At 36.3% G+C, this 21,119-nt stretch overlaps 1 protein-coding gene across 1 annotated transcript in view; it reads left to right on the top strand.

Moving 5' to 3' along the window:
- LOC132394768 (low-density lipoprotein receptor-related protein 1-like) overlaps positions 1-21,119 on the top strand; it is a 1,611,265-nt gene that overhangs the window by 1,371,661 nt on the left and 218,485 nt on the right. Inside the window, exons 60-61 of the mRNA XM_059971176.1 lie at positions 8,328-8,515; positions 12,127-12,332. Coding sequence (XP_059827159.1) covers positions 8,328-8,515; positions 12,127-12,332 — 394 coding nt within the window. The remainder of the gene's footprint in view (positions 1-8,327; positions 8,516-12,126; positions 12,333-21,119) is intronic.

The following is a 21,119-nucleotide window of genomic DNA, read 5'->3' as shown; positions in this document are numbered from 1 at the left end:
GAACAGAACATGTACCAGATGGTGAATGCCCTTAGTGAAGAATGAGGCACTTATTCTTAACAATGTTCACAATGGCAGAGTGTTGTGCCCCTGTCGGAAATGACTGAGTCTACAATCCTCCACATCCTCTTGTGATTCTCTGCACTGGAGCCTCCTTGCCAGTCTGTGATGCTTCCTGTCAGAATGCTCTCCAGTCTTTGATGACACACCAAATCTCCTGAAACTCCTAATGAAGTGGAGCCACTGCTGTGCCTTCTTTATGATTGCAGCAATGTACTAGGCTCAGGATAGATCCTCCAAAATGTTACCACCCAGGTCCCCCCTCAATGAGAACTGGTGCCCAACTTCCACAACCTGCACCTGAAATTTTGGACTCAAGTCCATAGTCAATTCCTTGGTCTCACTAATATTGAGCGTCAGGCTGTCAATATCTCAAACTGTAAATCCCGTGTTTTCATAACCTGACATCAGTATGCAAACACATCGACAGAGAGATTTCCTCAAAGAATGCGATTAGAATGGGCAGGTGACGATCCTTCTCACTTGGGAACTAACTGATGTGTTATGAATTTAACATGATAGTCTATTTTTAGGGTTAGCCTATTAGTTTGATCCTATTCAACCATTATCTGTTTGACAAGGAGTAAGAAATGGAACATTGGGTGGGAATAGTGCAGTGACATGAAATATTGGAAGGGCTGTTATTTAAGCTGCTAAATCATGCAGAGCATTTTTTGAAGTATAAGACAGGAGGGAATTCTTGATATTCCCAAAAGATAATTTTAAAAATACCTTAAATTCTCTTCTGATTCTCTTTCCTCATGGAAAAATAACAATTCTGCATATTCAAAGGTGTATGCCAGCCTTGGGTAGTTGACACTGCCTGTTGCTTGGGAGTTGGCACTTCTTGCTGCTAGTATTTAAAACACCAGGTTAACACTGAAGATACCAAATTACCTGCAACACACACAAAATGCTGCCTGGCCTGCTGTGTTTCACCAGCATTTTGTGTGTGTTGCTTGAGTTAGTCCTGACGAAGGGTCTTGGCCCGAAACGTCGACAGTGCTTCTCCCTATAGATGCTGTCCGGCTTGCTGCGTTCCACCAGCATTTTATGTGTGTTGCTTGAATTTCCAGCATCTGCAAATTTCCTTGTGTATACCAAATTACCTGCTTGGAGGTCATCCAGCCAAATTTGGCTACACCACTGAATGTTTCCTCATTGCTTGCTTTCAATCAAATGATTAGACTTTTCATTATTTGACACTGAAAGAAGTCATTTCTTGGAAAGGTCCAAACCATCGTAGCAAAATTCATTTGGTCTAAAAAGTCAATCTGAGCCAGAATATAATAATAGATGAAAAGCGTTGAAGCAATCTGTCACTCTTTCTGATTTTGCCCTTTTGAGGACTGAAGCTATGTGATTCTCTACTAGTTTTTAATAATTGTAGATTTCTGATGGAAGAAAAAATCTTTGGATTTGGTTAAAATAAGTTGAAGAAAATGGCATGGAGAGAATATTGAGTGGAAGTGGTTATGGCACTGGCATGCTCTGTAGTTCCACAAACATGCTTCATAGGTATTACAATAAACAGTATTTTTACAAGATTAATTTGGTACCTGATTTTGTAACAAGAAACTAATGAACAAAAGTAGATGTTCTGAGCTACCAATTGATAAAAAAAGAATTTTCATATGGTTGGTTAAAAAATAATAGGTTTGGAGAATCACAAACCAAGCTTTGAGGGTTCATGCCTATTCTATAAATAGTCCGAATGTAAATAGTGGAAGTTTATCTAGCAACCAAGTTAATAAACAGAGAGGATAACTTGTTTGGGATATAGTGAAAGGAAAAAGGAAAGATTTAATTAAAAGAATGCCTTTTTCAAGGTTAATGTTCCAAAACATGTTTTTGCCAGTGAGGTAGTTATGAAATACATAATGAGAAATGTATTGTGCACACAAAATATTAAAGACTGAATCATGAATCGATTAGATAATCCTAATTTTGTGAAAATCTCTAGAGATAACGTCTTTACTCTTCATCTAGTCTTCACAAGACAAAAACAGTTCCAATTCCTTGGACAAGTTGTTTTTGTCCTTGGGGACAAATTCTGTCATCATATAAATCATGAAGTTAAAACATGTGCTTTGCCTGAGGAAATTCTAGATTTTGTTTTCATTTGTATTCAGCTCAGTAAACATAAGAGCACCAAATATTGAAAGTATAGTGTATTATATCAGCTTTGGGGATCTGGAGAACAGTAAGACATCACATATTAGCTATAAAGAAACTTACTGACATTGCTTCTATGAAGACCAAATGCACAGACCTGAGGTGTGTGTCTAACAACAGTTAATGGAATACTACAGGAATTGTTTGATTATGAAACACTTTAAAATTATTTGATGAGTTAGAGCAATTCTTTCATTTGATATACCATTAACAGACTAATGGATCTTCATTCTAAGTTATGTCTAAATTGTTTATCATGGATTTTGGATCTTTAAAATAAATTATGATATAACTGTTTTCAATACACTTAATACTTTTCATTAAAAAAGTATTTAATTTGTAACAGATAAAATATATATTCCAAAAAGTTGCATTTTTGGCTGAGATTAGATATGACATACTTCTCATTCTTCAGTCTTAGTCTAAAACATTGCTAAAGGCATTGGTATTTGCTCCAGGAGTTAAAGTACCAACCTCTCTCTAAACCAGTCATCAAATTTTGGGTTCAATGGACTTTCTGTATCATAAATGAAGTTATACAAAGGCAAATCCAGAACAGAATTTTGTACTGGCTTGAGACAATATTCATTAATTTCCAAAATGAATGTAAAGACACTTTTAGGGAGAATACAACCTTAAATTTACAATATGGTCTGCTATAATATTATTGAATAGCATATGCTCGGGAGATTGAGAGTTCTTCTCCCAAGCATTTGTACAGAAGATCTGGTGGAGTCTTAAAAGGCACTCAATTATTTCAGTTAAACTTTTCTGTAACTAAATCCAGCTGATGATCACTAGGTAGGAAATTAGATAAATATCCACATGCCTATTCTATGCTTAGTAAGCAGCTGTGTTTGCAGAGAGTGCAATAGCACTGTATTTCAGCAAAATGCCAGATGTATCACATTTTTAAATAATATTTAAAATATTAGTAGATATCTTAATAAAATGTTAGGGCATGATTGCAGAAAAAGAACTGGGCATGTCTGATTAACAGAGCTAATGCTCAGGAAAGCTCAGATTTCTGGAGCAGGAGGACATATTATGATTGCAACATGTACAACGAGACTCATTGGAAATAAATAAGGCAGAGTCTAAGTTTTGTCCAAGATGGCGCCGCGAATGGTGGCCTGGTTGCGAGCTCCATACCAACTTTACAGTGTACTTCTAATTTCTGCAATTTCCTTCACTTTTCTTGTTCAAGAAGCTGATAGTCACATTAGATATGATTGACTCTCTGCTCTGAATGTTGGTAAAATGACATTTACCCATAACGTACTCCCTTTCTACACTGGGAATCCCTGCTGACACAATTCATGGAAGGCTCATTTATTACATCACCACATCCTCAGAAGCAGTGCCCAGGGTGAGGGAGAAGGGCCAGCATCCTGGTGAGGCTGAGGTGGCGTGCTAATCAGCCGCTGCTCCCTAGCATACCCCTGGCTAACGTTCAGTCCCTGGAAAACAAGCTGTGCGAACTGAGAGCCAGCATCTGCTACCAGCAGAAAACAAAAGGAATGTAACCTTTTGTGCTTTGTGGAGCCCTGGTTGATGGAGTAGATACCAGATCATGCCTTTATAGCCAATTAGCCTACCGACACAACTGATTGACAGATCATACAATAGCCACAGCTCTACACACCGTCCTCACACAACTCCAATCTGCTAATTATATTTGCAGATGATGCTACATTGATTGGCCTTATCTCAAACAATAATGAGGCAGACTACAGGGAAGAAGTCATCTCTCTGACACCGTGGTGTCAAGAAAACAACCTCTCCCTCAATGTTGCAAAAACAAAGGAGCTGGTTGTGGATTACAGGAGGAAAGGAGGCAGGCTAACCCCTATTTACATCAATAGATCTGGGGTTGAGAGGGTGAACAGCTTCAAGTTCTTTGGCATACACGTCACCAAGGATCCCACATGGTCTGTACATACCGGCTATATGGTGAAAAAAGTGCAACAGTGGTTCTTCCACCTCAGACAGTTGAAGATGATGAGTCCCCAGATCCTAAGGACTTTCTACAGGGGCACAATTGAGGGCATCCTGACAGGCTGCATCACTGCCTGGTATAGGAACTGTACTTCCCTCAGTCACAGGACTCTGCAGAGTGTGGTATGGACAGCCCAGCTCATCTGTAGATATGAACTTCCCACTATTCAGGACTTTTGCATCTACAGGTGTGTAAAAAGGGCCCAACGGATCACTGGGGACCCGAGTCACCCCAACCACAAACTGTTCCAGCTGCTACCATTGCAAAATGGCACCACAGCTTTAAAACCAGGACCAACAGGCTTCAAGATAGTTTCTTCCACCAGGCCATCAGACTAATTAATTCATAGTGACACAATTGTATTTCTAAGCTTATATTGATTGTCTTGTTGTAAACCTTACTGTACATACTATTTATTACAAATTACTATAATGTGAACATTGCACATTCAGATGGAGACATCACATAAAGATTTTTACTCCTCATGTATGTGAAGAATGTAGTCAATTCAATTTGAGCATCATTGTAGGGAGGTTGACTGGTACTGTTAAGGGGAAAAAGTCTTGGAGATGATAATCCAATCATAATTTGAAAGGGAATATCTGTATAATATAGAAAGAAATGAGATTAATAAGAAAACTGCAAAAGTTGAGAAAGCAAAGTCGTGACAGCTAGTGTTTAATGGTAAATATCTCAATTCAAGATGTTTAAGAAAATGGCCAATGAACTAATGGCATTCACAGAAACATCAAATAATAGTATTTTAAGTGTTATTTAAAGATTGATTAAAGAATGCAGGAAATGTGGCTTGACGTTCCTAATTACAGTGATTTCAGGTAATATTCAGATAGGAGAAGGAAAGTGACAATTTAATCAAAGGAATGTCAGATATGAGGAAAAATGATACATCAGAAATAATCAACAAATGAGGTTATAAAAGTTGAATGAAAAACAAGAAGAGTCTGCCAGACAACTGGGGGTCCATCGTATTTGCTAAATATTCAAGGGAAGGTAGAAGAGCAAATATGTTGACAAATTTCTGAAAGATATCAATATAACAAGCAAATTTCAACTCTCCTGACATCAATAATAAATGGCAATGGTGTAAAAAAAATGGCAGGGAAAGATGTTGGCACTTGAGAACATGTGCTAACAATGGGCTGGGACTGGCATTACAGAACCTTACTGCAAATAAATCCCAAAATGCTACGTGCAGTACAGTAGACCTCCCAAGATCATCATCTTCAAGGGGTCCGTTATTGGAACTCTTCTACTTAACAGCTGGCCAACATATTTATATATCTATTCATTGTAGCCAAGAAACTAAATCACATTGGTTCCTTCTTTATGCAAAATTGGATTCTACTTAGAGTAGATCATGCTAGCAATTCCTTTTCCTTGGCGGAATTATTCTATTATAAAATTGTTCCAGTTGTTTCTGTGGTTTATCTATGTTGATGTGGTGTTAGGGAAAAATAAGCAGATTTAAATTATTCAGATCAATGAGGGAGAAGGAACATTTCAAGGTTGCTGCAGGGTATTAAGAATGAGATAAGTGATGAGATAAATGTATAAAGATAGTTTCCAAATACCACATCTAAAGCAACGTGTAAAATAATTGATAAAAGAATGAGTTCCAAGTTGTTCTACTGAGTGATGCAAAGGATTAACAAGACAAATCTAAAACAGAGTATGAAGTGATTGATACAGAAGCAAGTCTCATGTCCTTCTGCTCATCAAGAACTCTGATTCTTAGAGGTCCTTATCACAAATCACAATTCTAATCTGAAGACAGACCTCCTGTGAGTTAGCTGTCTGCTTACAGATACTAGTCAGCAACAATTCTAAATCTATTTCTTAATGAGAGATGATTAAGGAGGATTTTACATTTTACTAGTTTTTACTAGTAAAACATACTAGATTTTACTAGTTCAGTCCACTGAACTAGTCTCCTTGTTTCCAAAAATCCTATCAGTCTATCTTCACTTTGCCAACTGAAATGATTTCACTCATCCTTAGAAAAACAAGTTAGCAGTTCCATCAATTTAATGTTTTACTTATCTTTCTAAGAAACAGAGTTGCTCATTATGAGTTCTGTAAATGGATAACTCCATTACAAATAGTAAGATCTGTTTTTAACTGTCTTAATACGTGTAGCTGGCTTTTTTCTCCTCTAACAGACATACACCAATTCAACACTGCATGTTTCTGCCGATAACAATATAAATCAAAGTTGATAGCTCCACAGTTCATCCATTTGGAATAATATGAATAGTACAAGAAATACATCACACTGGTTTGTTGCCTATTTTGGTTTTGGAGCAACACAGCTGACCAGATGTTGACTGACCTGACCGGACAACTTCAGAATAAAGTGTTGATTCGTCAAACAATTCTACAAGTTTACAGAGTATCAAAACTAAGAAGGATGTCATTTAGCTATGAAGATATTCACTCCAGATGTGTCTCAGTGTTGATATCATTAGCAGTTCTAAAGGTCTATATGGAAAAAATCAAAACGTTTCTCATTAAGTAATCTTTGCCTTTCTACTAAACTCTAGTAACATTTCCAGTGAGCATGGCCTTTACTTAATGCTTTTTGGCTACAGTATCTGCACATGTATAGCAGAGTTTTCGTCATTCAGGTTGATTTTGCATGCACGGTTGCGCATACACATATGAAAATCTGTGCATACTCATACACATATAGAAGCACTCAGACACAAACACACATATGCACCTCACTATTACCAAAGTGTAGAATGTACAGAAGCCTTAGGTTCCACACCACAGAATCAGGAGAGTGAAACAGTCTACAAACTCACTTTCAAGGACCCTTTGCAAATCACGTTCTCAATGTTATTTTATCTTTATTTGCACAATTCATCTGTTGCATATAGTTGGTTTGTGAATCTTTGCTTATGTGTGTTTTTTTCATAAATTCTGTTGTATTTCTGTATTTTCTAGTAAATACTTGCAAAAAAAAAGAATCAATTGGTAACGTATATACAATTTGATAATAAATTTTACTTTGACATTGCCTTTAAGGTGCATACATACCTATGAATAATTACATCAATTTCCCTCAGATGTTTCACATAAATTACCTAATTTTTTTTTTAACCCGGTGTGGTTTAGTGACCTTAACTTATAACCATTATAACATACTTTCTCTGATGCTGAAATTTCCATATGAGTGGAATGGATTATTCAAGCACAACAAATTAATTTTGTGCCTTATAGCTCCAACAGCACAGCTTTAATGCTGATCTCTGGAAATGTCTGTATGGAGTTTCTATGTCCTCCCTGCATTGGCAGATTAATTGATCCCTGTAGATCGCCCCAAGTGAAGTGAGGATGATAAGTGTTAATGGGAATGTGAAGAGAATTGGCCAGAAGGAAAATTAGCAGAGAATGAGATTGTTGTGTGAGCTGACACAGATTTGAATGGCCAAACATCCTTGTTCTATGCTTCAGGAAAATACGGAAATAGGAAGCTTCAACACCACTTTATTTTAATTCTCAGTTTTATACATATAAATTGTTGTTGATTGGTCACATTTCTGTTGTACGCCATAGAATTTAACAGTGTGATTCAGCTAAAAAAAAACCATACAGTATAATTTTCAAGTAGACAATGAGCAAAGTTGCAAAGGAGAAACAGAAGATATCATCTTAGAATTGTCTATTGGTCAGTTAAATTGGTCTAATTTTAATACCAAGTATATTAGTTCCAAAAACTCATGTGGTTCACAGAAATCAGTCAAGCATTTTGTTAAAAGATCTACCATGTAACTTAGGCTCTCGACATGCAATCCGGCCTTGCACTTTCCTATGCAGAGCCTACTCCCAGAGAATCTGCAGACATCATGCCCTGCTTGCATTTCTCTGATGAACAATGCAATTACAGGTTCAGGTTTTCCAGGTCTATCATCGGTGAGATATATATGACAGTCTGTGAAAAAGACCTTTGACCCTCAGGCCTGCATTGTCCTCCCCATTAAAGTGGTCCGCTGTTTTACCTTCGTGTGCTTGTTCCTTCGGGCATGAAATCTCTTTGGTGAATATTATTAATTCATTTTATTTTTCCCAGGTGGTCCAACATACCGGACAAGCCATTCCAGAAGGATTAGCAGTTGATTGGATTGGCAAAAATCTCTACTGGTGTGACAAAAGCAAGCAGACAATTCAAGTCTCTAAACTTAATGGACTTTATCAGACAGTCCTTGTGAACACAGGACTTAAGACTTTGAAGCATCTGGTGATTGATCCTCGCATTGGGTATGACCATAATATTAAGAGCAACATAAAACATAAATCAAAATTTGTACTCATATTGTCTGAGCTATATCTAATTCTGAACTGATATATCTTTAATTTTTGTACTTATCTAAAAATATTGTCTAATGCTAACTACTTAATGAAACAATACCTCCTTAAAAATAGCTTTGACATTTTAGGGGTTTAATGGCAGATTAATAGTTTGTCATGGACTAAATGAGCTGAAAGGTCTGTTTCTGTGAAGTTGTGTTATATAACTCTGACTTTAATCTCTGAGTGTAATGACAGAAGTTATAGACTTTCACCATCACTAACTTATGAGTGAAATTCAGTTTGGTACTTCTGCATTTATTCTATAATATGGGAATTCCAAAGTCACTGTCAGGCTTAAAACTCTACCTCCTCAGTACAGCCTGGTTCCTTTTCTACTCTATTTCAGGCAAATTCGTGGAACTGATCAGGAAGAGCTGAACAATAATTTGCAGATTTTGGGGATGGAATAGTACAGGTACCCCCCTCTCCCCCCCCCCCCCCACCGCCACCGCCATATGGGAATTCAGAAAACAAAGGTATTCTCTTACGGAATACACAAATCACTACCAAATGACTGGGAAATGGAATAAAAATTCACTCTACCAACACATACAAAATGCTGGTGGTACACAGCAGGCCAGGCTGCATCTATAGGATGTTTCGGGTTGAGGCCCTTTGTCAGGACTAACTGAAGTAAGAGATAGTAAGAGATTTGAAAGTGGGAGGGGGAGGGGGAGATCTAAAATGATAGGAAAAGACAGGATGGGGAGGGATGAAGCTAAGAGCTGCAAAATTGATTGGCAAAAGGGATACAAGGCTAGAGAAGGGGGAGTATCATAAGATGGAAGGCCTTGGAAGAAAGAAGTAGGGAGGGGAGCACCAGAGGAAGAAGGAGATCAGGCAAGGAGTTATTGTGAGAGGGACAGAGAGAAAAAAAAAGAAAGATATATATATATGAAAAATTTAAAATAAATAAATAAATAGGGATGGGGTAAGAAGGGGAGGCAGGGCATTAATGGAAGTTAGTGATGTTCTCTAACTTCTGTTAATGTCCCTCCTCCCCTTCTTACCCCATCCCTATTTATCTATCTATTTATTTTTATATCGATTATGTATAATTTTTTTCTTTTTTCTCTCTCTCTGTCCCTCTCACAATAACTCCTTGCCTCTTCTCCATCTTCCTCTGGTGCTCCCCTCCCCCTTTCTTTCTTCCAAGGCCTTCCATCCTATGATACCCCCCCTTCTCTAGCCTTGTATCCCTTTTGCCAATCAACTTCCCAGCTCTTAGCTTCATCCCTCCCCCTCCTGTCTTTTCCTATCATTTCAGGTCTCCCCCTCCCCTTCCCACTTTCAAATCTCTTACTGTCTCTTTTTTCCGTTAGTCCTGACGAAGGGTCTCGACTTGAAATGTTGACTGTACTTCTTCCTATAGATGCTGCCTGGTCTGCTGCGTTCCACCAGCATTTTGTGTCTGTTGCTTGAATTTCCAGCATCTGCAGATATCCTCGTGTTTGCGTTAAAAAATCACTCTTGTGATTTATGTCATAGAGTCATCGAGATATACAACATGGAGATAGGCTTTTTGGCCTAACTGGTCATGCAGACCATGACGTCCCATCCAAGCTTGTCCTATTAGCTAACATTTGGCCCATAACATTCTAAACCTTTCTAATCCATGTACCTCAACAATTGACTTTTAATTTTTTTTCTTGTACTTGTCTCAGCCACTTCCTTCACCAGGTTATTCCACATAGATACAGCCCTTTGTGTAAAAAAGTTGTCCCTCAAGTTCCTACTATATCTTTCCTCTTTTACCCTAAACTTATGCCCTCTAGTTCTTGTCTGCCAAGTGCTGGGAAAGAGGTTAAATGCATTCACTTTATCTTTGCCCATCATGACTCTACACATCTCTGTAAGATCACCTCTTAGTCTCCTAAACTGTAAAGAATGAAGTTATAGTCAGTCCATCCTCTCCCTATAACATTGCCCCTCAAGTCCTGGCAGCATCCTTGTAAATCTTCTCTGAACTCTTTCCAGTTTAGTAACCTTTCCTACAGTAGTGCACCCAAAACTGAACACAGTACTCCAACTGTGTCCTCACCAGTGTCGTGTAGAACTGCAGTTTGATCTCCCAACTTTTATACTTAATACCTTGACTTATAAATGCCAGCATGCCAATAGCCTTTTTTTTTCATCACCCTATCTAGCTATATACCTGTGACTTCAGTATGTACTTGTACTCCACGGTTCTTCTGTTCTACAACACTCCCCAAGCTCCTGCTGTTCACTGTGGAAGACCTAACTGGATATGAATTTACAGAATGCAACAGCTTACTTAACCGAACTAAACCCCATTTGCCAATCATCTGGCTACTTGTTCAGCTGATCGAGATCCCCTGCAAGTTTTGATCATCTTCTTCATTGTCCATTATACCACTCATTTTTATTATCTTCTGCAAACTTACTGTACATTCTTAGCCAAATCAGTGATACAGGTGACAAACAATAATGGGCCCAGCACTGAACCCTGAAACACACCACTAGTCACAGGCCTCCAGTTATATCTGCTGTCTCTAATAGCCAGTTCTCCCTGGATTCCATGCAATCTAACATATGGAACATTACCAAAGGCCTTACTTGAAGTCCTTATAAATCATGTGCATTGCTCTGCTCTCATCAGCTTTTTTAGTCACCTCATCAGAAAACTCAAACATACTCATAAGACATGATCTCCAATGGACAAAAACATGCTAGCTCAGATGTCAGACTGAAAAAGATGTGGGGAAAAAAAAACATTTTCCATCTCTTATCACATGCTACATGCACAGATGACATAGTTTCTCATTATGGAAAATTGCAATATGGAACATTCTCTTGAAGTGCAACCACATATAATGTTGAACAAAATGATTACATGGAGAATGGGCCTAATAAGCTGCCTTTTGACACACTCCATAAAAACTGTACCAAAATATAATTACTGTATAGTACAGTTAGTTTACTCTTAATATTTCTACATTACCTCATTCATGAGCTCCAATATTGTGTAAATAATTATTTAATCATTGTGCCATTTTTCTTGCTTTGATAGCAAGTTCTGTTCCCCAAATTATGTTACATTATCACTGGCTACAAATTCTACCTCAATAGGATAGTTGCTTTGGAAAAAGTGGTGCCTGAGTGAAAAGTTAGTCTACTTGAAATATTTCAAATTTAGAAGATTAATATGAAAGGAGAAAATTCTAGAAATATTCACTGGATCAGATACCAACATTAAACATGTAGAGTGGAGGGGGGAAGGGTTAAGTTTAGTCCTTACGATTTTTCAGCAGGAACAGAGTTGCATTAAAATTTGTAGTGTGGAAACATGTTATTCAGCATACTGATATTCATTTTAATAACTTATGAGGTAGAATGTTCCAAATTATAAGTATTCAGAGTAAAGTTGCCTTTCAGAAAGTCAGTTAATGCAGAGCACAATTTAATATCTTTGAAGTGCTGAACGTTTCCTATAGTTTCTGTTTTAACATTTGAATCTGAGCTCTATAACAGATTTTTAAATAATTATTTTTGTTCAGATACTTATATTGGACGAATCATGGTGAAAATCCACATATTGGTCGTGCTGGAATGGATGGAACTAATCAAAGCATTGTCATAAACACAAAAATCATGAAGCCAAGTGGTCTGTGTCTGGATTATGTGAACAACAGGCTGTATTGGGCTGATGACCAGCAAGGGTACATAGAGTTTGCAGACCTGGATGGATCCAATAGACATAGAGGTAGGTAAGGCTATTTTTTTCCCATTTTGAATTATTTTGCAATGTCATTTTTGAGAAACATACAGTCATACAGTATAGATCCAGGCTCTTTGGCTCAATTAGTCCATTGTAACCCTGTTGTCCTAGCTAGTCCCAGTTTCCTGTGCCTTAGGCTTATATTCCCTTCAGCACCCTCCCATCCTTGTATCTATCCAAGTGTTTCTCAAATGATATTCTTGTACCTGTCTCAACCAAGCTCATTCCTTACACTTACCAACCTCTCCATGAAAATGTTGCTCCTTAGGTCCCTTTTAAATCATTCACTTCTCACTCTATCTACGCCCCAGGTTTTGAACTCCCCTGCTCCGGGGAAAGTACTGTTATCTTCCACTATCTATGGTCCTTATAATTTCAAATGTTTCTATGAGATCGCCCCTCATTCTGCTCCATTCTTAGATATAAAGACATGACTTGGCCAATCTCTCCCTGTAACTTTGGCTTGCTAGTCCTGGCACTATCCTTGTAGAGTTTTTCTGCTCTCTTTCCATTTTTTTCTCTCAATATTGTTATTAAATTTTAAATAGATAAACATAACAATGATAATGATACAAAGAGATCAGGATTACATTAATAACGGTTAATGACACAGAAACAAACTCCGAGTAACATATGTAATCTAAGCGTCCCAAACTCTTAATAACTGAACATGAAAAAGATTCAAAAAATTTTATACAGAAAAAAAAGTCCCCCTAAACTAAAAAAAAACAAAACAAAAACAAAACAAAAGCTGGACTGCCATGTTTCATCAGTTAAAATCATTATTTGTCATTAACTCCACTCCTCTATACACAAACAAAAAGTTATTGAGAAAGATTCAGAAATGGTCAGCTTACATCATACGAAAATGTTGAATAAATGGCCTCCAAGTTTCTTCAAATTTAATCGAACGGTCGATAGTGTCACTCCTACTTTTTTCTAAGTTTAAACATGTTATAGTTTGGGAAAACTATTGAAATGTAGTCGGGGGATTAGAATATTTCCTTTTAAATAAAATGGATCTTCTGGCTATTCATGTAACAAATGCAATCAACTACAAGCTGAAGGGGATAATTGACTAGAGCCCATCACTGGTAATCCAAAAATTGCAGTAATAGGATGAGGTTGTAAATCAATACTGTTACACAGGTGAGAAGCTGCTAGAAAATTCAGCAGTCTAATGAACAAAGAGGAAATTAAAAGAGAGAGAGGATTCTGACTTGGTTTTGATAACACTTTTAATTGTGACCTCGAGAGGGAGAGATTACAGTGCCAGCTGAAACACGAGCTGGGAAGACACCATGGTAACAGCTCAGAACGGTTGAGCTAACAGACGGCTGGAATTTTGAATGGATTATAAAAAGTTGAGGCTTTTGGTCTGATAACAGGATAGGAGACACGACTTGGGAGAATTGCGGAAGCTACCTGAGAAACCTCTGGTGGAGTTTAAGATCACCACGAGGGTGGAGGCCACGAACCGATTAATTTCAACCCGTGATTACCAGTGTGGGTAAGAGCTTGCCTATGGGGGTCTGCCGGTGGTGAACCCGTGCCGTGGGTTAGTAGACAATTCCCTAGAAGGGGCTCTGTCCATCTGTGTCTGTGTGGGGTTCACACGAAGTGACTCTAAAGATTTCAGAAGCAAGAATAACTAAAGCTGCCAACATAAACATCAACTCAATCAACTCTCTCTCTCTCCATCAATTCAACTTGATGCAACACAATGTGAACTGAACTGCTTAAACTTACCTGACAATGTAAGACTGATATCTACCTCTGGGACTATTATCTTTGTATCCACACACACACACTTATGGAGATATATATTAAAAAAATGTTTATAACCTGTATTGTATTATCCGGTTCTAATGGTATTAATTCGTAGTAGTAGTAGTAAATATAGTTTTAATTTATAATCAACCAGACGACTGGTGTGTTCCATTTCTCCTGGTCCTTTCAACTTGTCACGGGATTCGTGACAATATGCAAAACTTTCCAATATTTTTCTAAAAGAGGACAAGACCGGAACATACGTGTTAAGGAAGCTACCTCAGAATTAAATCTGGCAGACAGCATTTATATGGCAATAGAAACAATCTAACTTATCCTTAGACATATGGGCCCTATGAACCACCTATGTATCAAAGTGTGTCTAGCACCCATTGAAGAAGTGTTAACTAGTTGGAGAATTTTCTCCCATTTCTCTATAGGTAAAGATACCTGAAGTTCTCTTTCCCATTCATTCCTAATTTTATCAGATGTACCTAGACGTATTTTTGTAATCAGATCATAAATAATTGCTATTAAACTCTTCTGATTGGGGTTTAAACCTAAATTTTTTTCTGTAATTTCAGTCTGATGTGGTATTGGATAAGTAGGTAAAATAACATGCAAAAAGTTCCTAATCTGTAAATATCTGAAAAATGTGATCTAGGCAAATTATATTTATTAGTCAACTATTCAAAAGACTTGAGACAGTTATCCATGAATGAGTCACGAAAACATGTTATTCCCCTTGTTCTCCATAAAAGAAAAACTTGATCAGTTCTGGATGGATGGAGGAAAAAATTAGATATAATAGGACTTGATAGGATAAATTTATTCAATCCAAAAAACTTACAAAATTGAAACCATATTCGTATAGTATGTTTAGTTACTGGATTAGTCATTTGTTTATTTAGTTTAGTAAGTGCAAAGGGAATCAAGGCCCCTAAAATAGAAGCCAATGAGAACTCCTGTACAGACTCACACTCAAGGTCCTCCCATTGTGGACATTGAATTTCATCCAGATCTTGTGTCCAGAACATTAAATATCGAATATTAATTGCCCAATAATAGAATCTTAAGTTGGGCATTGCTAAACTGCCATCCTTTTTTGATTTCTGTAAATATTTCTTACTTAACCTAGGATTTTTGATCTGCCATATATATGAAGAAATTTTAGAATCAATAATATAAAAAAAGGATTTAGAAATGAAGATTGATACCACCTGAAGTAGATACAAAAATTTAGGTAAAATAATCATCTTAATAGCATTAATTCTACCAATCAATGATAAAGACAATGGGGACCACTTAGTAAGCAGTTGTTTAACATGATCAATTAAGGGTAAAAAGATAACTTTAAATAGATCCTTATGCTTCTTAGTAATTTTAACACCCCAATAAGTCATCAGTAACCAGTCTAAATGGTGATTGTCTATAGACTGGAACTTGCATATTTAATAGAAAAAAGCTCACTCTTGTTAAGATTCAATTTATAACCAGAAAAAATACTAAACTGAGCAAGTAGTGATATTACTGCTGGGATGGATTTCTCCGGGTTAGAGATATATAGTTACAGACCATCTGCATATAGTGATACCTTACGTATCCCATTCCCATGAATAATGCCAAATATATTGGATGAATCATGAAGAGTGATTGCCAAGCACTCCAAGGCAATATCAAATAGTAAGTGGTCAGCCCTGTCTAGTACCTTGAAAAAGCCTGAAAAAAGGGGAATCTCTGATTATTGGTAAGTACAGAAGCCAAAGGTGTATGATATATTAGTTTAATCCAAGACATGAATTTTGGGCTAAAATTAAATTTTTTAAGCTTGTTAAATAAATATTCCCATTGAACTCCCTCAAATGCCTTCTCAGCATCAAGCAAACTAACACATTCTGGAGTTTTAATGAAGAAGTATATACAATATTCATTAACCTCCTAACATTAAAATATGAATAATGATTTTTAATAAATCCTGTCTGGTCATCAGAGACAATTTGTGGCAATACATTTTCCAATCTAATTGCCAATATTTTGGAGAAGATTTTGGAGTCTGTATTCAACAATGATATAGGTCTATATGATGCACATTCAGTGGGGTTTTTTTAAACATTTTTAAGGAATTAAAGAAATAGATGCTTCATAAAAGGATGGTAGTAACTTACCTACAGGTAAGGCATCCTTAAAGATTCTACATAATCAAGAAGAAAGTAGATTTGAAAAAGATTTAAAAGCTTCTACTATATACCCATCCAAACCAGGTGCTTTACCAGAATTCATCAAAGAAATTGCTTTGTTTATTTCTTCTTCCATGATGGGTGCATCTAATGCTAAATGTTCATTAAGTGGTAATTTTGGAATATTCAATTTCCTTAAAAATTCATGCATTATGGTAGAATCATCAAGAAGTTTTGATTGGTATACAGAGGTATAGAATTTTTGAAAAGATTTATTAATTTTATCTTGGTCAACCGTCAAAATACCATCCCATTTATGGACATTAATAATCTGACATTTAGCCAAAGCAACTTTCAATTGGTTGGCCAGTAATTTACCCGATTTATCAGCATGTAATTAAAATGACTCTTAAATTTTAAGTAACTGATTTTTATTCAGGGATGTTAATAACAAGCTGTTTTGCATCTGAAGTTTAACTCTCTTTTTAGAAAGCTCCAGATTAGGAGCAGCAGAGTATTTTTATCAATTTCTTTAATCTTATCAACCAATGCACGTATTTCAATATTAATTTAATTTTTCAATCCAGCGGAACATGAAAAAATTTGCCCACAGATATATACTTCAAAAGTATCCCATAATATCTCACTGGACATTTCTTCCGTAAAGTTAGTTGAAAAGGAAAAGGCAATCTGTTCTTTAATAAAGTTAACAAAGTTTAAGTCCCAAAGTAGAGTAGAATTGAACTGCCATTGTCTAGCACCTAAAGTTACATCAGTTGATTTGATTGATAGTTTCAAGGGCACATGATCGGAAACGGTAATTGCATCATACTCACAGGCAATAACAGCCAGAAGTAATCAAGAGTTGATGAAAAAGTAATCATTGCTAGAGTAATTATGATATACATAAGAAAAGAAATAGAGCTCTTTATCATTAGGATGTAAAAACCTCCAATCTTCTAAAATTCTGCAGTCAACTAAAAAGGACTTAATAAAAATAGCAAATATTTTTGGGAGTACCTGATTGGATGCAGACCTGTCCATCGAGGGATTCAAGCAACAGTTAAAATCTCTGCCAATTATCAACGTATATTCATTTAAATTCAGAAGAGATGCAAATAAATGCTTAAAAATCCGGATAGTCCAGTATTTGGTGCATAGATATTAACCATAACAACTTTTTGCTTATAAAGTAAACCAGTAATTAATAGAAATCTATCATTTGTGTCTGAGAGTGATTCATAGTGAACAAATGAAATCGAGGAGTCGATAAAAATAGAGACTATTTTCACCTTAGCCTGTGAGTTAGGGTGAAATTGTTGACCTTTCCAAAACCTAAAAAAAAACACTGATTATCCTCCTTCCTCACATGAGTTTCCTGGGCAAAGATAATCTGAGCATTCAATTTATGAAAAACTTTATAAATCTTCTTCCATTTAATCAGATGATTCAAATCATTCTTATTCTATGAGACAGAGTTAATAATATTATCAATTTTCTTTGAATAAACCATATGGTATGTAAAGGGTTAACCTTACTGCATGGGAAACTCAAGAATCAGGAAGAGGGAAAATGTTTAAAGGGGAACTGGAAATTATGACAATTCAGATGTATATGTAGTTTCAGATCAGCCCAGATGAAAAAAACTAAACTAAAGATAGCCCCACCCCCCCCACCCACTGAAGCCCAAAAACTGGCCAATAGACAGCCAGAACGCTATCTAGAAATTCCCCTACCCACACGCTCTTGAAGGCAAATCTCCAAAATTTAAAAGAATGTGAAATGTCACCCATCATCAAAACATTGAAACAGGAATGCCATAAAGAAACACCAAACAAATGCTAAAAGAAATCAGCCGTTTGCAAAACATTTTGAAAGACGAGATATTGAAAAGGGAAACAGAATGCAATCTTATTAATATTTCAGGGAAAAAAACAATCAATCACCAAATCAAATTCTTAATTATTTTCAAAAACAAACAACTAAAAATAATAAAATAAAATAATAAATGAAAAAAAGAACTTTAACATAGAAGCATGATAAACATCCATACTCCAAAACAGAGTACGAATATTATCAAACCAAGGGCAAAAATCTTCAAAAGTCTAGATCTATGAACTGGTTATTAACTTATAAACTAAATGAATACAGAGGCATAGAAACAGTAATTTTTTTAGACACCTGAGATCGAACATTGATCCTCAAGGAATTGATGAGCTTCTTCCATTGATTTAAACCCTTTATGTGATTTATCAGGCAGGGCAACCTTTAAATGTGCTGGAAACAGTAGAGCTGGTTGAAACTTGCTTTGAAAAAGCTCGGACATCACTGGTTTAAAAAGCAATCTTTCTCATATTACCTCAGGACAGTAGTCTTCAACCATTCGAAACTTGAGGTCTCCATGTTCAGTAATCCCTTTTCAATGGGCAATTCAAATTAAATGTCCTTGGTATGCACTTAGTGGTATAAGAGTATAACAGGTCGAGGCTTCAACTCTTTAGGAGGATTTGCTCTTAAATCAGGGTGGGCACGATCAAGTATAGGGGTAGTGGAGAGAGCTTCAGAGCCGAACACGTTCATTAAAAATTGAGAAAAGAATTTAGTAAGATCACCACTCTCAACGTCCTATTATTCGCAGGTTCTGTTTATGACTGCGACTTTCCAGGTCAATAATCTTGAGTTTATACTGTTCCAGTGTATGAATAGTCAAAGTTAATTTATTTTCCAACGCATCCAATCTACGATTTCTCTGACTTTCAGCTTCGAGTTCAAAAATTTGCTGCTGTTGTTTTTCGCTCTCCCAGTCTACTTTCGATCTCCTTTAACAATACTTCCAAAGTGGAAAATGTTTTATCAAATTCATCATCCAGGAGCTTCAACATAGTTTCCAAAGTGAGTGGAGACTGTTTAAGTTGTTTAGAATCACCTTCTTTCCTTCCACTTCCATTACCAGCTTCCTTGCCTTCGGCTGATGCCTTTTGCCCTCTGGTATTCATTTTCAGTGATTAAAAATCAAACTTCAGGCATATAAAAGTGTTATGAACACTTTGAAAGGGTGATAAAATAATTGAAAAATGAACGGAGCAAAGCCAAAATGCAACTTACTTCATCTAGTGCGCCAAGAGAACTCCTCTCTTTCCGTTTTACCCACATCTTTCCTATAACAGGGTGAATAAAACTGCACAGTACTCCATATGAAGCCTCGGCAATGACTTGTACAACTGCAACATAATGTCATGCTAAGCCCTTGTTGACACTGTCAGAAATGGAGATTTACCATATTGTGGATTGCAGGAACAAACCCATACTCTATCATTCTTGAGTATAATGTGTTGAATAGAACAATTTTTCAGGACTATATATAGTTGCCATTTAAAAAATGTAATTGATACTGTAAAAATTGAATCTTTGGGTTCTGGTGAAGATTTTTATAATGTACTGAAAATATAACAGATTTATCATAATCTTAAAAGGAAGATTGGTTTGATAATTCTACTAAAGGTATATACCCCTAAAGATTAGCTAACTATCTCTTTGAACATGCCTATGAGTGCATTACATTTTTGAAGCACCTTAAGTCTTCAGTCAATTGGAATTTGTCATTATTTATTTGTGATGATTGACAGAATGGCTGTAAAAATACACTGCACGTGCAGCAAAAATGCAGACTGCATGGCATTTTGCAGGGATTCACAAAGGGTAGTCATCAAAGTCAAAGTAAAATATATCCTGTATTTTATAGATTCTAATTATGTTTCCAATTTATGGATTTTGAGCAGCAGGTTCTTATAAAGAATCAAATTGTCATATTTGAATAAGTGCTTGTGGCTTGATTTCTTAATATTACAAAGTGGAATTAAAATTTATCTGAGTTCAATGATTGCTAAAGGTTTTACATCAAAAATAAGATGACAATTTTAATTTTATATCCTCATGAAAGAAATTTTCTAGATTGGTTCTTAAAGTGATCGAATGATTTAGATCTTTAACTTTATAGCCAAACTTTTGCCTGTTATCAAAATTTACATGATTTCCTTATCAGCTCAACATTTGATTTTTTTATTCCTTTTGATAATCAGAGGTGTCATATATAAAAGCATACCAAACAATAAAAGTTCAAAGGTTCATTTTCTTGTTGAAGTATGCATGCACAATACAACTCTGAGATTCATCTTCTCCAGATGGCGACGAAATACAGAAAAAACACATCAGCCCTGTCCCCACATGAAAAGGAAAAGAAACAAAAGAACCTTTGAAAATTCTCAAACCCTAAACCCCATTCCCTCGCAAAAAAAAGCAACAATAACATCATACCCCCAATCCCCTCCCTTGCAAAACAAAAACAGTGACAATAACATCAAAATCCCAACCCCCACAGTAGTGGCTGTCAGTACAAAGTTATTCAAATGAGGTCCAGAGAGGGAAGGAGATTAAATGCAAAATAATTCTTGTTCAACATTATTCCCTCAGTTGTCATCAATGAAATGAAATAAATACACCAGTTTTGCTTTTTCCCCTGATTGATTAATGGTAAATGCAACATTTGTGTGGTACTGAATGCTACTTAATGGAAGGCCTCCAGCTGATGTTTTGAATCTGTGCTGTATCAGAGGAATTTAGTTGCACTGCTTTAATGGGTCTCTGGGTCCCTCCACAAATAAACAGGAGTTCTGCCAGATTGTGCTGACATTTCACATAGATGTACATTTGTACAAGAATTGAGTGTGAATGGAATTGGGTTTGGTCCTGATGGTTAATGCTTTCTTTTGAACTAGAATTTCCATTTAGGTAAGTGTCTGTTAGTGTTTTGTGAAACTACTTCTAA

Source organism: Hypanus sabinus, chromosome 5 (assembly GCF_030144855.1).
Source record: "Hypanus sabinus isolate sHypSab1 chromosome 5, sHypSab1.hap1, whole genome shotgun sequence".
NCBI lineage: Eukaryota > Metazoa > Chordata > Chondrichthyes > Myliobatiformes > Dasyatidae > Hypanus > Hypanus sabinus.
This window is presented reverse-complemented; position numbering and strand designations above follow the sequence as displayed.